The sequence below is a fragment of the Accipiter gentilis genome, chromosome 17 (genome assembly GCF_929443795.1).
Source record: "Accipiter gentilis chromosome 17, bAccGen1.1, whole genome shotgun sequence".
Taxonomy (NCBI): domain Eukaryota; kingdom Metazoa; phylum Chordata; class Aves; order Accipitriformes; family Accipitridae; genus Astur; species Astur gentilis.
This window is the reverse complement of record NC_064896.1, coordinates 9069118-9085117: the sequence shown is the minus strand read 5'-3', so window position 1 is coordinate 9085117 and position 16000 is coordinate 9069118. Positions and strand designations below refer to the sequence as shown.

At 36.0% G+C, this 16000-nt stretch overlaps 1 protein-coding gene across 14 annotated transcripts in view; it reads right to left on the bottom strand.

The window, feature by feature from the left end:
- CPT1A (carnitine palmitoyltransferase 1A) overlaps window positions 1–16000 on the bottom strand; it is a 48308-nt gene that overhangs the window by 20043 nt on the left and 12265 nt on the right. For 9 of the 14 annotated variants that reach the window (XM_049820597.1, XM_049820602.1, XM_049820603.1 and 6 more), the window contains 11 exons: window positions 14687–14778; window positions 14406–14560; window positions 13169–13308; window positions 12594–12765; window positions 9215–9316; window positions 8372–8509; window positions 7440–7517; window positions 6668–6775; window positions 5551–5638; window positions 1168–1378; window positions 286–474 (listed from right to left, as the gene is read on the bottom strand). In XM_049820597.1, coding sequence (XP_049676554.1) covers window positions 286–474; window positions 1168–1378; window positions 5551–5638; window positions 6668–6775; window positions 7440–7517; window positions 8372–8509; window positions 9215–9316; window positions 12594–12765; window positions 13169–13308; window positions 14406–14546 — 1367 coding nt within the window. In that variant the 5' untranslated portion in view covers window positions 14547–14560; window positions 14687–14778. Of the gene's footprint in view, window positions 1–285; window positions 475–1167; window positions 1379–5550; window positions 5639–6667; window positions 6776–7439; window positions 7518–8371; window positions 8510–9214; window positions 9317–11651; window positions 11692–12593; window positions 12766–13168; window positions 13309–14405; window positions 14561–14686; window positions 14779–15686; window positions 15765–16000 lie in introns of those variants that run through there. The other 5 variants (XM_049820598.1, XM_049820601.1, XM_049820608.1 and 2 more) reach the window with 4 other exon arrangements.

The window sequence follows — 16000 nt, the reverse complement described above, 5'->3', positions numbered from 1 at the left end:
TAAGACACTGAACAGGTTTCCCAGAGAAGTTGTGGAAGCCCCATCATTGGAAGTGTTCAAAATAACATTGGGCAGGGCTTCAAGCAACCTGATCCAGTGAAAGATGTATCTGCCCATGGCAAGGTGGGTAGACTAGATGACCTTTGAAGGTTCCTTCCAACCCAAACCATTCCATGATTCTATGAAATTTATCAGCTTATAAGTCACTAATTCATATGTATTAGCCACGTGAATTAGTGAAATTCTAAAAAAGAGAAGGCGTTTCCCACAGAGTCAATACTGTACCTGTCATAACATCTGCCATGTATTAAGGATTTTGCATATGCATCCAGTGACCTCACTGGATCTTCTTTCCTGTACCCTTGTTCGATGTCATCCAATGTCACAAAAAATGCTGCTTTTTCAACAGCATCTAAGGACTGTTTGTTCTTCCCACGGCTAAAATAAGCCTGTCGAGCTTTAGCCCATGGTACTCTGCAAAAAGAATTTGGTTTATAGCCAGATTATGTGAATTTGTCAATATTTTATCACCCTTAAGATTACTATGAGACATTCCTCCTACTTTTATCAAATTTGAAGCAACTACTTGCGTTGCATTTAAATTATATCAGCAGTAAAAAATTCTGAAAATACACGTTATAATGTAGTCCTTCGTTGTCCAGAAACTACTACAGATTGAACTAAGTTTGTCACAATTTAATTGAATTCAGTGATCTTGCATTTAGAACCGAGTACATACTGCTTTATTTTGTAGGTGCAAGTCATGAATATGGAGTAAGTTACTGAATTCACAATCTTAATTTTTAAGATATTCTTTAAAATGCCAGTGAGCCCCACAGTAAATATAAAATTCAAGTAGTTCAATATGCGAAATTAAATCTGTAAAGCTTCCTATTACCACTCTTATGATAACTATGATTAAACCAAACTTCTCCAGCTAACTATAGCTAATCTGTATACAGGGTTGCCACTGCAAAATTACTTTTAACTCCATGTAGCTATAAAAGACTGAAGAGCTGTTACATGTTAGCAATATACAAAATCAGTGACTGAAGTATAATAACTGACTGCAGACTATTTTAAAATTCCAAAGCCAGTATTCTATTAGTATGTTATACAATAATTTCTAAATACTAAAATGAATTTAAAAATTAATAACCACCATACCTATCTCCTGCAGTAAGAGCTGCTAGTTTCTCTTCGCCAGCCTGAGGCTCTGAATCATCATCAAGAATTCTCTGCATCTGCTGTTCAATTTCTCGGGGTTTCAATAGTCTACCATCATGGTACAGCCACACTTTGAAGTAACGTCCCTTATGATACACAACAATGTGTTTGCTGTCTTTCACGTGCTGGAGAGTATCTAGAATTGCAATCACTTACGTGAAAACAAAGCTGAAGTCTCAAAACACTAATGCACTAAATGTCAAATACCTACTGCATGCACTACCGGTTAGCCACAGTTTATTTATTTTAACAAAGTAATAAACAGTGTGGAATAAACCACTCCCCATGTTATTTCAGCACAAAGATTCCTGCATGAAACAGTCCAATACCTAGATTTGATAATCATTTGCATATATAGCATCTCCAGTTTCCACAGTAAAAGCCAATATTAAGCAACTAAATCTGTATTTCTGCATCTGAAAAGTGAGCACTAGTAGTGTAGTCTGATTAAGCGGTCAGCAAAAGAACATGCTAGGTGAGTCTGAGCAAAGGTACTTTTAAATCATCTGCATTCAAGTGCTAGACAACTCATAGTACAATCTGTGGGAAGTCTTAAGAGAGCCAAAATTTAGTACCATAAGCTTTTGTTCACATTTATCTTGGCAGATGCAGAGTGAATACTCCATATATGGCCAGAAAGTGTAGTGTTATGGAAGTCAGTGAGGCAGAAACCTAGGCCACAATTTTTTCCTCACTTTATTACTTATATGGCTGAACTTAGTCATGAAGGCATTGTATCAAACCACAGATGAAGGTTTCTACAGCAGCCGGGAAAAGCCCTCAATTGATGAAAACTGTTAATTGAATTCCTTCACTACCCCAAAGAACTGTTATATTTCTGTGAATCTGAAAAGCCCTATTATTGAGATGGTGAAGAAAGATTATGTCAAAAATGAGGGCTAAGCCTAAAAGCCATGATTCTAAGAAACACTGTACCAGGAAAGAGTTCTATACTTTGGGTGCTCTCAGCTATTCATAAAGTTTTGGTAGGTATGCTCCATCTACCAATCAGAAGTTTTATGCTAATCATGCCTTTGGCTATCCAATTTGCATTTCTGCCAAAGATAGGATGCCTGTGATAAAAGTGCTAGGATTGGCAGATGCATCCATCCAGCTGTCAAGTACATTAATACAAGGATTGTGAATTGAGGAGAAACACTACAGAGGGGGAAAAGAAGAGGCAAAGCGATCAGCTAGTGTGGTAACTTTTTCTAAAATCCCAACCTGAGTCAGGACACCTCAACTATCTGTCTTATGTACACAAGGTGCCCATACAAAAAAAAGACAACCTTGAGTACAAAAAGCAAAAGTGAGATCATTAGCCACCAGTACAGTCAACAACTGACTTCACAAGAGCTGTTGAGCCCTAGCAATTACCTTTCAGACACCTTACTTATGGGCCTAAATACAGATTTATGCACCTGGAATACAGATTTGTTGTAATTCAAAAAAAAATCCCTTCCTTTTCCTTGCCAGTCCAAGTGTCATTTATGTACATCTGAAGATACATGTAACATGCTGCATGGGTTTCCTATTAAAAAAAACAAACAAAAAAAAAAAGGGAATGGAAAGACATAATGGCTCTTCCCCGCTTAAAAGAAGGGGTTCACTCCATAGTGTGTTTTGTTAAAAGACATGAAAATTAAACAATTGCTCAAGTGACAGGATACAATGTTAAGATTTTACCACCAACTAACAAGACATGCCACAGAATTTTTTTCTTTTTTAAATATGCTGCTCCTTTATGAACTGTAACACATATAAGATACTTAAAATATAATTGAAATCAGGGGGCAAGAAATCAAGCTACTCATGAGAATCTGGAAAAATTGTCTTTATAACTCACTTATCCACATACAGAATGACAAAAGTTGTCTTTCTTTTAGGAAAATAAAACCAATGAAAAACTGAAAAAAGTAGAATAGGAAACGTGAAGTGCTTTGGAGGAAAATAAGGTAATTTTATGATGCTGACTGTACTTTAACTTGAAAGACTAAGTAGGAGAAACTGAGGAGAACCATTAAGATATACAGGACGTATTTCAAACAGGTGTTACAGTTAGAATGGGTCACTTTTACACTTCTGTGCAAAACTCATTTCAGACTAAGAGAACACCAAATCCAAAGCTAAATGCAAACAGTTCATACCTTTTATATTATTGAGGACAGGGAAGGGGCAACAGTAGCCCTTTCAGTACTTGAAGTATTCTAAATAACAATGGCTAATACACTAGTTGTCCAACAGAGCTTTTAAAACTTGCTAGTTTAATTAAGCTACTACTTCACGATCAGGGAGTAATCACATCAGGGGTATGTTTTTCTCCATTTTGCAGATAAAGGAAGCTGAGGCATAGCTGGGAAATAATCCTCAATAATCTACCAAAGGCCAGCAGCAGAACTGAGAGTAAAATCCTTATCTGACACATGTACCTACTGCTTTATCCACTAGCCAATGCCACTTCTTCCCCCTTATCCAACTTCATACAATGTAGCAAATGTCAGACGTCCAGCAGGGAAGAGCGGGCACATCCCTGTGTCTCTTTAGAAACTCTTTTATGTTTTTTATTCTGTAGCTGAGTGGGACTAATATGCTCAAAGGCAGCTTGAAACATAAGAGTGAGTTACAGATCTCAAAGAAAGTTAAAAAATAGATCCTATCTTCAAGTCACAGCCCATACGTACATTCCCAACAGAGGTGACTAACCAATAACTGCTTGCATTCCAAGCTCCTACTGATTGTCCTCTGCACTAATAATGACTGTCAGGATAGATCTGCCAAATGCTGCATTTCATTCTGATGCTGCCACAATGATGCAGTGTTGGATAAACATGTGAACTCAGTTCTGAGAAGCTCTTCAGCATATAACCATATCAGAAAAACACAGATATAGCTCAAGCTTTTGTAGAAAGCACAATAACAACAGAAGTCTCCACTTAAATCTGCTGTGAAATTATTAGTTTGTTTCTCAAAGAATGAGAAAATTAGTAACAATGTTTTCTTCCACCTGTTGACTACAACGTCAGTATTTCTAGATGCAACCTGCCTCCTTTTACAGTGATGAAACTCAGGGGAAAAAAAAAAGCGCCACTTAAATATTAAGATCATAAAAACCAGCTTTAGCCTGGAAAATTTAGGATAAGATGATGGAGATCTTTGGAGGCTACCTTGGGGAAAAACCCATGATGAACCTTTAGGGATATGTTACCTTTAGAAAACTAAAACCATATGGAAAAGAATCAGCCTCAAGATCTTGGATGATGTATTGACCATCAAAAAAATATTATATTTTTATGTTGAGATACAACAATAAACAATTTATCGAAGGTTTGCCATTGACTATGTGACATGCTTTTATGTTTATAGACAGTGTTAATGGATGCATGCATAGGTACACCGACCGTGAGAAACTGTATATGAAGTGTCACTTATGGATACAATTTTTTTTTTTTTTTTATTTGAGTGAGCTAACATGATTGCTTGTGACCCTGTAAACATATCCTTAGTCTCCCACAATATGCAGAACTTGCAGGAACACACTCAGGTGGAAATGACGCTGCTGTAAGTCAACAGGTATGCTCCTCAACATTAAAATGTGAGGACTTAGTTGACTTGGTTACTCATAGCTTAGGATAACCAGCCCATTGCTGGGAGTTTGGGCAGGGCAGGAAGTAACAAAACCCAGAGTATATACACTTTCTTAATGTGTTACAGTGAAAGTTTTGGACACAGTCCTTATTACAGGTGATTTCACTTAGCTGATGTCTTACAGTGCATACAAAAGGTCAAGGTAACAGTGGCATTGAAAACCTTGACAGGACTAAGACTGTACCTGCCTCTAAATCAGGTAAACAATTAGCGTTGAACATGTGTTCATACTGAGAAGAATACATTGGGATGTTGTGAATCATAAGCTGAAAGGAAAAAGGGAAAGTCAAGCAAGCAAAAGAGTTTAAAATGGTTCAGATAAGAGAACACAACTTCTACAAAGATAAAAACATGGACATCAAAGGATACTGAAAGAGCAGAAAAGTAAAGGTTATTTATAAATTAAAAACACAGGGCAGACAACAGTTTCTTGAAGTTAGTTTTAAATTTAAGTAAAGGAAGAGACAAAAAACACTGCAGAAGTTTCAAAATCACCCTTAAAGGAGAAACATATATGCACTCTATAGCAATTCGTTACTTCCTGAGTATTGGAACACAGTATTGATGTGTCCTTGTGTCTTGTCAAATCCTTACCTGCAAAAACAGGATTTTAGCAGAAAATACCCCAAAACCTGAATTCCATTTAGATCTTTATTCTCCTTGGCCGGCCCTGCTTACCTGATTCCTCTCCTGGGATACGTGAGGTATTAAACATTCGTTCCCACTGAGCTGAGCAGAGTGGAACAGTAGATCCCATCAGAAGAATCTGTGCCACGAATGTACATTAAAATGTATTTTTCCATACACAATTAGCAAATTAAAAAGGAAAGAAAAAACAGGATCTGGTTAAAGACAGGCAAAACACTAAGATTTATAATACATCAACTCAGTGACACCCCCACCCCATTCATTGTCTTTCCTTGAACTACATGTGGAAGACTCCACTGACATTCCAGTAGCTGTATTTTTTTCACTCCTACCAAAAGCTCACCCTTCAGGAGGGATGACTGAAGCTAGCTAGCATCTGAAGTCCAAAAAGCTCTCTCAATGGCTGGTCCGGATGCAGAACTTATGCATGCAGCATGCATTACCCCTTAATTTCTTCTTTTAAAGCTACTTCTGGCTGTGTAGGAACAAAACTTCACATTTCTCAGATTTGTGGTTACATACAACTAATCACATCCCTGCCATGACCTTCGGCAAAACTGGTTAATTGTTTCCACAAGATTTGTTCGCTGCAACACACAGCCACTGGACAGAACAGAAATTCAGAATGGGATTTACCTTGCCTATCTTTGCTACCCAGAAATTAATGTAACACAGGATTTTATTATCATCTATACTTAGGCTGCCACTGGCCCGCTCTTGACCTCAAGGTTCAGTCCTTTGTCCCAAACACCCTTTGTGCTCACACTACATGATACCACAGACTTTTCAGGCTTCAGTGACTCAAAAGTACCATTACATGCCTAGCACATATGAATAACATCTGTTATATGGAATACTTAACATATGCAAGTACAAACCTCTGTTTGTCTTTTGGACAAACACATATGTTAATTTCAAATACGGCTATTAGTTGGCATGACAGAATCCTGTATTTTTCATAGTTGGTAATTTCTGCCCATGTGCAATTCAGGTGATAGCCAAGATGTTTGGGACCAAAAGTTTAGTTACATCTTACATGTAGTTCTGACAATAAGACATTCTTCTCCTCTCCCATTCTGAAAACTGATTAACTTCTTACCAACTGTGCTGAAAAAAGATCAAAAGCCATTTAAACCGATATACATACTGGCTTGATTTCTTGTCTGTCCAGTTTTTTCCGATAGAGCAGGATGGCATGGATAACATTACCAGCTCTAGCTGCCTGCAGGGTTGTGGGAGATAAATAAAGGAAGTCCTGTAAAGTACATAAGAATCATAAGTTAATGATTACCAGCCTACATTTAAAAAAAAAAAAATACTGATAGTACTTCTCATCCACATTCTTAAAGCTTCTTCTGGTCAATATAGAAAAGGCTTTAAAACATAGCAAGTGCACCAGTGCAGTAAGTTGATGACTTGAAACTTAAATTTCTTTAAGTCACAATCTCCTTAAACATCATCAGTCCTAAAACATACATGTTAGCTGTTAATCATCCTAGTAGAAAAGACAGTGCTACTTAAAACTTGTATTACCATATTACCTCTTCTTGCTTTTAATTTTAGGGTCTTTTACAATTTTACTTCGCATACAGACATTTGAGAATATGAGCACACGCCTTGTTGAACTGTGTTACCCATGAAGTTTTACATGGAGCTTTTGAAAGATGACTTGCTGCAGTAAGCACAAAACTGTATAAAACATTACTACATAAGTTTGCCCAAGTGGCAGATGTCCTAAGTTTATTATTAAGATAGCACTGAACTTGAAGACATTGGCTACAGGTTATACTAGAAGAAAGAAAAGTAAAGGTCACATATCAGTGGCAATGGATTTCTAAACAGAAAGTTATCATGACTAAGATACCTGGCAGAAATTTTACAGTGCTGCTTTGACACATGTGTTTATAGTATTTACCTACCATTGCAAAATAGTTACTATTAACCATAATTGGTCCACGTCCTCTAAGGTAGATATATTCTTCCCACCAATCACTAACCTATAGCAGGAAGAAAAACAAAAGCAGTAAAATCTCATAATGTCCACAGTTTGTCTTCTATGTTAAGGATTCCACAACACAACATTCCATAGAGAAGCAGGAAGGAAACTGCTAGCTTGCCTCCCTACTTAAAAAAGACAAACACAAAATACCTAATTTGCATTAAGCTTTAGGGAAAACAGCAAAAAAGGGGCAAGAGAATGAATATAAATTCAAATGTAGCTCTCTGATAAGCTTCTGAAGAAGTCATGATCTTCAGATAATATTTAAGATGTATCAGATCTCCTAAACATTTTGCAGCCTTTGCCAGGACAGCTTAGGCTACCGGCTACAGCTAGATGTTAGATAATGTATCAGGAAGGGATTATATTACAGTTCTCACTATGACGTTGGGGTTTGGGTTTTCCTTTTGATAAAAAACCCCAAACCTATTGTTACAATTCTTTATTTCTCTTCTATATGCTTTAGCTGCTCTCTATAAAAAAATTGCCCTAAATCACTCTTCTAAACTACCTGGGTAGCCAGGCCCATTGTTCAGTTATCAAGTTTAAGAAGTAGATAAACAGACCTCAAAAGCAATCACAACAGCAAAAGCTAAATCACCTGCTCCAGAATAACAAACACAAAATGAGGATTCATTCTTTCAAGTTCCATTCACCACACTGTTTACCAAATCACACAAATTATTTCTGTGCAAATCAGGTGGTCTCCAATGCACTTTACAAAAATATTAGGCAGTTGCAATTGCTGCCTTTTACATTTAAGAAATAATGAAAGTTAAGCCAAAAAAAGGCAACAGGGAACAAATTAAATTATGTCATTTGCATAATTGAGCCTCCTATTTATCTACTCACATAGTTTGTGGCCCACCAGGATTTTAGTTTCAAATACCATTGAAGCCTTGGTCCCAAATTAAATGCAAAATCTTTGGCAAGACCCTCCATTCTTCTGAACTCTTCATCATCCATAAGTGGCCGGACTGATTCCAGATACTAGAATAAAGGAAAAGAATCAGCATCAGTATTGTAACTAATACGTAGCTTCTTGCCATTCCTACACAAAGCATTTGAACAGTAGACAAAGATTATCCAAACTCAATTCATAAGGCTGCAAATACTATGTTGTTAAAATAAGAGTATATCCTCTTCTAAACATCTGCCTGCAAACTACAAAAATGAGATCTTTTTCCAGACATTTGTCAGCAAATCACAAGTGGAAGAGGTTACTTTTCTAAAGACACATTTTCCACTCAAAAGGGGAAGACATACTGTTTCTTCAGTATCAGGCAGAGAGATTTTTTCATCTCTAAAAACCAAGCTTTCAGTTTCTGTGACATACTGTCCTACTTACACACTTTGCTATAAGGCTTTGTGTCATAAAACACACATTTATATGTTCAAGCTGTGAAAGATAAAAAACCCGGTATGTTTCAAAAGCCCTGGAAATCACACTTCGTTGCATAGTCTTATATCAATAGACATCATATCATCCAATATGAATTATGCCAGCTTCAAATTATCACCAGTTTCAGTGGTTTGCCATTACCTTTATTTTAATTTCTATGCAGAGGTTTTAATCCATTACGCCATATTAATACCACCATGCAATACTTTTATAGGACATGGCAAAAAACCCACAAGGGCACCTAAATATGGATTTAGTGTTACTGAAGAAAATGAATTAATGAATGTACACACCCTATTGACTGTGTCTTTAACGGCTGGAACTGGCAAACGTGGTAAAGACGTCTGGAAACTGTATAACATGGGTTTACGTCCTGAGAAGAGTTTTACAAGTGCCTGAAAAAAACCAAAAACAAAATACACACCTCAAATTATTAGGTTCAACAAAAGAAAAATGGCAGAATAATAAAGTGTAACGTAACTCATAGTTCTTTTTACTGGTAAATTATACTGTACTAAATTTAGCAAAATATCCTATTTACCACTGTTCCACAAATCGAAAAGGCACTGACATAACTAATTTCCTAAAGGTTAAACATGTCAGTGGAAGAGAAAGATGTTCATAGTCATTCCTGACTTCCCAGACAATCTTCCAGTCATTAGGCAATATTGTAGTTTATGAAAGGTACTTCCTTGATCTCAACAGAAAATAAAGACAAAGTTACTTAGCATTTCTTTTCTTCAAAAGTTTACCTCTGTAAAGATTAAAAAAGCAAGTCTACCAGTTGATCTCTTACTATATAGTAGATACTACAAAAATATTTATATTGTGCTTCAAAACAGCAATCACTATCAAGCCCATCACTCTGCTAAGGATCCCAGATAACTATAGCCACCTTTAAAAATAATAATTATGCTCTGGAATCATGGTTTAATATGTTCCAAAGTTATAGCTCAACATCAATAATAGTATTAATGTTACAGGGAGTTTCTTCAAGCATGAGTCTGTCTTAGTCTACTGCGCGATTTGAACACATCAAATTGTGCAAGCATGCCAGTGTTATACTCAGTGCTTGTGTTACAAAAAACCAACAACAAAACAAAAGAGCCAGAGATGACAATTCCGATCTTAGCTTCAGATATCCCGTTTTCTGTGGGAGACTGAAGACAGAAGCAGGATTTCTGTCTACGACTGCTTCTCAGCTGTGACATGCACTAGGCTGAAAGTCTAGACCATGCAACTTCTAGGCTACACATGAAAGAATTTTGACATTATCACCCTATTTCAGCATGAAAGTAAGGTCAAGTATTACACCGACAATCCAGTGGAACCTTTATTGTCAAAGTTTAATCTTGGTCCAATGTACTGTACCATATATTGTATATAGGCCAATAGACTAAAGACAGAAGAAAACAGATGTCATTTCCCTACTAAATTCCCAGAACTTCTCCCTCCTACCCCTCCCCCAACTGACAAAACTATTTGTTAAAATGTAGAGTTTTTCCACCCTCTCAATTTCCTTGGTCAGCACATCTAGAGGAGGTTGTTTTAGGCAGCACAAAACTATTAAGAATTGCAGAGAATTACCAGCAACAAAGACCTCCCTGCAAATGGATCTGTATCAAAGAGCTGTCAGATGTGCATGGATGCACCACAGTGATCAGCCCAATGAAATATAGTTGTGCTTCATGACAAGAAAAATTTGAAGCCTGATGAGAAAAAAAAGCTCAGCTTTTCATAAGAAAATCTGATTCCATACTTGGAAACAATTTTATTCCAGAACTCTTTAGCCAGGAAAGGTTGAAATTATCTTCAGAGAGTACCTGCTCAACTGACAAAAACAGCAAACACATTTGACAGTGTTTATCTCTTAAGTAAACTTGTAGTAGAGAATTTAACATTTTAAGACCATTAAAGTGATCTGATAGACATGCATACTTAATTATATCTGATTTCATATGTAGACACAGCAAATAATTTCATTCTAGCATGTGTTGCATCTGTTCACAGATTATTATTATTTTTTAACTTATTTTTTAAACCTGCAACTACTACTTGGATTTTTCCCCTAATCTTGGTACAGGAAATTTGACTTTAGAAGATGAAGTATGTTCATTAAAAGTGCCACCTTCCAACCAGCCTGAAAATCACTGTACTGTGACTGAAATCAGAGCTCAGGTTTTTCATAGGCACGACTATTTGAACAGAAGATAGTATATTCACAATAGCATTTTTCATGCTGCTAATCAGCATGAAAAACAGCTAAGGGGAAAAAAACCACCAAAACAACCCCAACAGGAAAACCCCTCCAGAAAATAATACAATATTAAAAGATTTTAAAAAATCTAGAAAGCTAAGGTAGTCAGTACTGTTTCACTAGGGAAACCAGTCTTCTCTTTTGTTGGGACTACCTAAAGAAGGAATAAGGTATTAAAATAGAGCTTCATATTAAGTATAGATGATACTGTTGGGCATACACCTCTATAGTCAGAATGTATTTTAAAACATATAATACACAACAAAATATAATACACAACAAAATACATATGCAACATATATAACAGACAAAATTTTATAAATACAATACACAACAAAGCATGGTAAGTAGCATTACAGTTCATACTGTTTATGGTTGATGAGGCAATATTAACAGTCTTAAAATATCTATTTGGTAGGACATGCTGAAAACCCAGACAGCTACAGCTTCAAGCAATTGACAGAAAACCTTACCATTCAGAGCCTGTACTGTACAAATTCGAGTCATGAGGCTCCTGACACCGCTTCCAGTAGAAACTATCAATTAGAAATTTCATTTGTAACAGATGAACATTAAATTCTATTTTAGTGTACCATTCTGAATACCTGTTCTTGAACATATTTCATAATAAATCATGACACGTTGTTAGTCTAACACACATCAGTTAATTTTGAGGCTGCAGAGACTAATTTTATCATAGTAGGGCACTTAAGTTATTTATACAATACTGGCAAAAGTGAGTTGAAACAAACCAGTCCAAGTAACAAAACCCCACTTCATCTCTTAGAGCACCTATACGTAGATTTACTCACTTTATACCTACCACATCCTTTAAGGATCCTTTTCCAAAGCACCACAATGATCAACAGGTGCCAGATCGCTCTCATCTTACCCTTATGTAAAAACTGCATAACAGGCAACCTACCTTATGCTTTTTCTCCAACTCATTTTGGAGGCATACCAATAAATCAAATGGAAAGGACATTCAATATTATTTTCTTCAAGCTTAAGATTAATTTTAGAATGGATGACCAGAAGTCTTAACATTTCACCAAAAGAATTAGAGTAGCACTTTCTGGGGAGTACAAGATTCTTTGGTGTTGCAGCCCAAGTTCTTTAAGCTGTACTTGCACATCAAGAAAAAGTAGGTATTCGAGTTACACAGTACCAAGGCATTGGCAAATTTAGAACTTATTCTTGAAGCATTTACTCTTCCTTCTACAAGGCCATCCTGAATAGTTTAATTATAGCATCAGAAGGATGACAGTAATTAGTAGAAATATCTACCTAACAGCCTCCTGTCCCATGACACAGAAAAGACAAGCAAGGAAAAACCTGCAAAATTTTCTCTTTTAGGGCTTTGAATACAGATCAGATAGAAGACAAGATGAAACAGGAAGACAATATATCCTTACCATCCAAAACTTGGTGCCTGCAGAAAGTTTGCCATGTTCAGCGAACATCCAACCGTGATAGGAAAGCAGCATTTTTAGAGAGTAGCGCATTGTGACGATAAGGGCAACCCAAAGCCCTGTGCCAAAAAGTATTCCACTAACGATGTTCTGTGTTTGGTTTGACATATAGCCACTATTTAAAACAAAAGCCAGCATGTGTAAGTTAACGTCAGTTTAAGTTCTAAACAGAACCTAATATTGCAAACCTAAGTCTAATGGTATTACAGGCAAGCATTACACAAGCTTCATGCCTCTTTAGCCCTTTTTCATAAACTCCTTTCCAAACACCCTTTCATGCAGCAAGATCAAAGGCCACAGAAGTTGCCAAATGTGCTTCCCAAATACTCAGACAACAATGTAGTAATACCGGTATAGCAACTTACCTATTTCATACCCTCATACATCTGCTTATGGGGCTTACTCTGTCACAAAAATACTGTTCAAAAACTAATACACTTTAACAGGATTAGCTTTAAGAGTAGCTACAAATAAAACTGATTTCCTTTAGAGGAACAGTAACTTTTCAGTCTACTTACGTTGTATCAAGTGTTCGGTTGATTTTAGCTATTATTCCTAAAGAAGGATCAATTTTGGCATACATTGTTGACATCACACCCACAACAACAATAAGCCAGCTAGATGGGCTAGCAGGATAAACGCCAGTGATAATTCCATTCTGGAAAGAAAAGCCTTCACATAATTTTTTCATACTAAAGTGGTTGACTTCATACCATGAAAAGCAACGAAAAAGAACACTTTTAAGTCATTTAGTTTTAAAAAAGTAGTTATGCAACATTTTCTTATGTATGCTTAACTCAGGAGTAGGGAATGGATTTAGTTTAAGTTTGACTGCTACAGAGAATTGTCACAATGATATCAAGAATTAAAGGAACTTTTAAAGTTCTTTTGTAGACAACACTGCTGCTGCTGCAAGTCTTACAAAAATACTGAAAGGAGAAAACAACTTTGGAAAAAATGACTCTTCAAGAATTTCCACTTACACTGAGTTAGGCCTCTCTAAAAGAATACATGGCAAAAATATTTCACTGAACAAGACACTGGAAACCAGAATCAAGTTTCTTTTAATATCATTTAAAATGTCCTTCTCATAGCTTTATGAGAAGATTTTAAGACTACTGTTAAAAAAATGTTTTAAAAGAGATGTTGAAGATAGCCTGTAGCTTATCTAGTTTGGTACTAATAAAATAGATACCATTTATGATCCAATGAACAAAACAATAAATTCACAACAATCTATAACAAATACCTCATCAGAAACATTACTACTTAGCATAACTTGTACAAGATAGGTATTCAGGTAACTTTTTGAAAACAGCAAACATTGTCCTTAATTTGAAAACTTAATTCTGGCAAAGAATACGTAAAATCAAGAGCGTAGTCTTGTAATTTTTAGTGTCATATCACTTAGAGGTACAACTAGTTATATTCCTGATGTGCTAAAAAATTACATAATTACATGATGTATTATGAAGAGAATGAAGTAAATTAAAGCTATTGTTAATTTCTACATCTGTTTCATCTTGCTTCCATAGAATAAATCAAGAAGTAGTACCTTCCAGTCTTCGCAGCATCACCCAGTGCTACCTTCCTCAGTATCCCTTGTCTTAACTAAAATCCATACAAGCCTTTCACAATAAGGAGCTTTATTTGCACAAAGGCAAAAAAATTAAGTTTTGCCTAAACAAAACTTCAATAAATCTATAAAACGTTAAATAACCCTCAAGCTTGGTGGACATGACAAATTTAAAATACCTTGAATCTGATGAACTTTTTCTTCCATGAATGAACACCAGATAGGTAAATTTGTTTGAGTGCCTCATGGCTCATTCGCAGGTCAATCCCATCTGGAGTTACTGTAAATTGAAAAGCTACTGCTTGATGAGCTTCTGCCATTTTCAGAAAGAGTTCTGTCAAAAAGCAAAGTTAAAAAATTATTTCCTTTTTGTTCAAAGGAACTAGGAGCTAGTCCATTTCGAGCAAGATATCTTCTACACAGTAATTTTGGGATATATTTCAAAGTATGCCAAACTTACATACAGTAGTTGCCTCTTCCTTACAGGCTATCCTTGCACTTCAGTCTGAGCGTCCAGTATGTTAATTAAGGTACCTCTTCTAGCCACAACAGCTGAAAATGGAAGCAAAACACTCTCATGTAACTTAGGCCTTTTGGCAGGATTGCAGCAAGGTGAATATTGTGAATACATGCAATATACAAAAATTCAGAGCAGAGCAGAATATTACAGCCATAATATTTATAAAAAGCGCATTGTGGGTACATAGCATCTAACGCTATAATGATAAAGGAGATTCAGAAAATGTTTTTTTTTCATCATTTTAAAACAAAAGGTATTTAAAGCCTTCACCTCAACTAGCAAAACAAAGCTGCTTCTGGCTGTATCTTCCTCTGAAATTTTTTTCATATCTTAATTTCAAGCTGATTAGTCACAGCAATAAGACACTACAGCCCCTGCAGCTCTGAGTTCTGGCTGGCAAATAATGGCAAAATCAAAACTATGCAGAGTTGAGGAAACCAAATCACAACTGTCAGAAAAATTACCTTCACATAAACAAATCTGAAATTAAGAGGAAATTTAATTGAACTGCAGCTCAGTTTAACTACACAAACAAATATCAACAACAGTGCTAATATTGACAAAAGACCATAATAATGGGCAGGCATGACAGGCTCAAATAAAAACCACTGGAAGTTAAAACAGAAATACAACTGTGATTCTGTCTACCTATTTATGTCTCAACTCTCTCTGAGGATACAGCCAATTCAAATTGAACTGTATGCTCTTATTTATCAGCTCATCTTCATAGCTTCTTTCCTTCTGTAACAAGTATATTTATATCCTGGAAATTACCCCTACTTATCATTAATTCAGACTAATGTTGTTCAAGCACTTAGAATAAGAACATAGATTTTTGCAGACAGGCTCTAGGTATAACACTGAAGTGGGGCAAACTACATATTCCTGAGGAGACCATCGTGATTCCAAGTGTTTTGTCCACGTTCTTTTATTAGCTTACCAAAACTTCTGTGCATAATCCTAAAAACAACTTCCTCTTAGAAGAATGGCAAAAAGGCAGAAGAATCCATAGCCCCACCTGTAGGTCAGGATTCAAGGGCAAGTTTTAATTTCACATTTTTACTGGTACAAAACACAATATTATCAATACCAAGTGTTTTAAGGTGGCACTGGCATTTCTATTTAAGCAAAACCAAGAGAAAGTACAACTACTTCATGCCTTTTGAACCCTAAAGGCTGAAATTTACATTTCTTTTGCAAACCTGAAGCTTAGACTTTATAATTAAACTTAAATTCTGGTAGACATTTATCCCT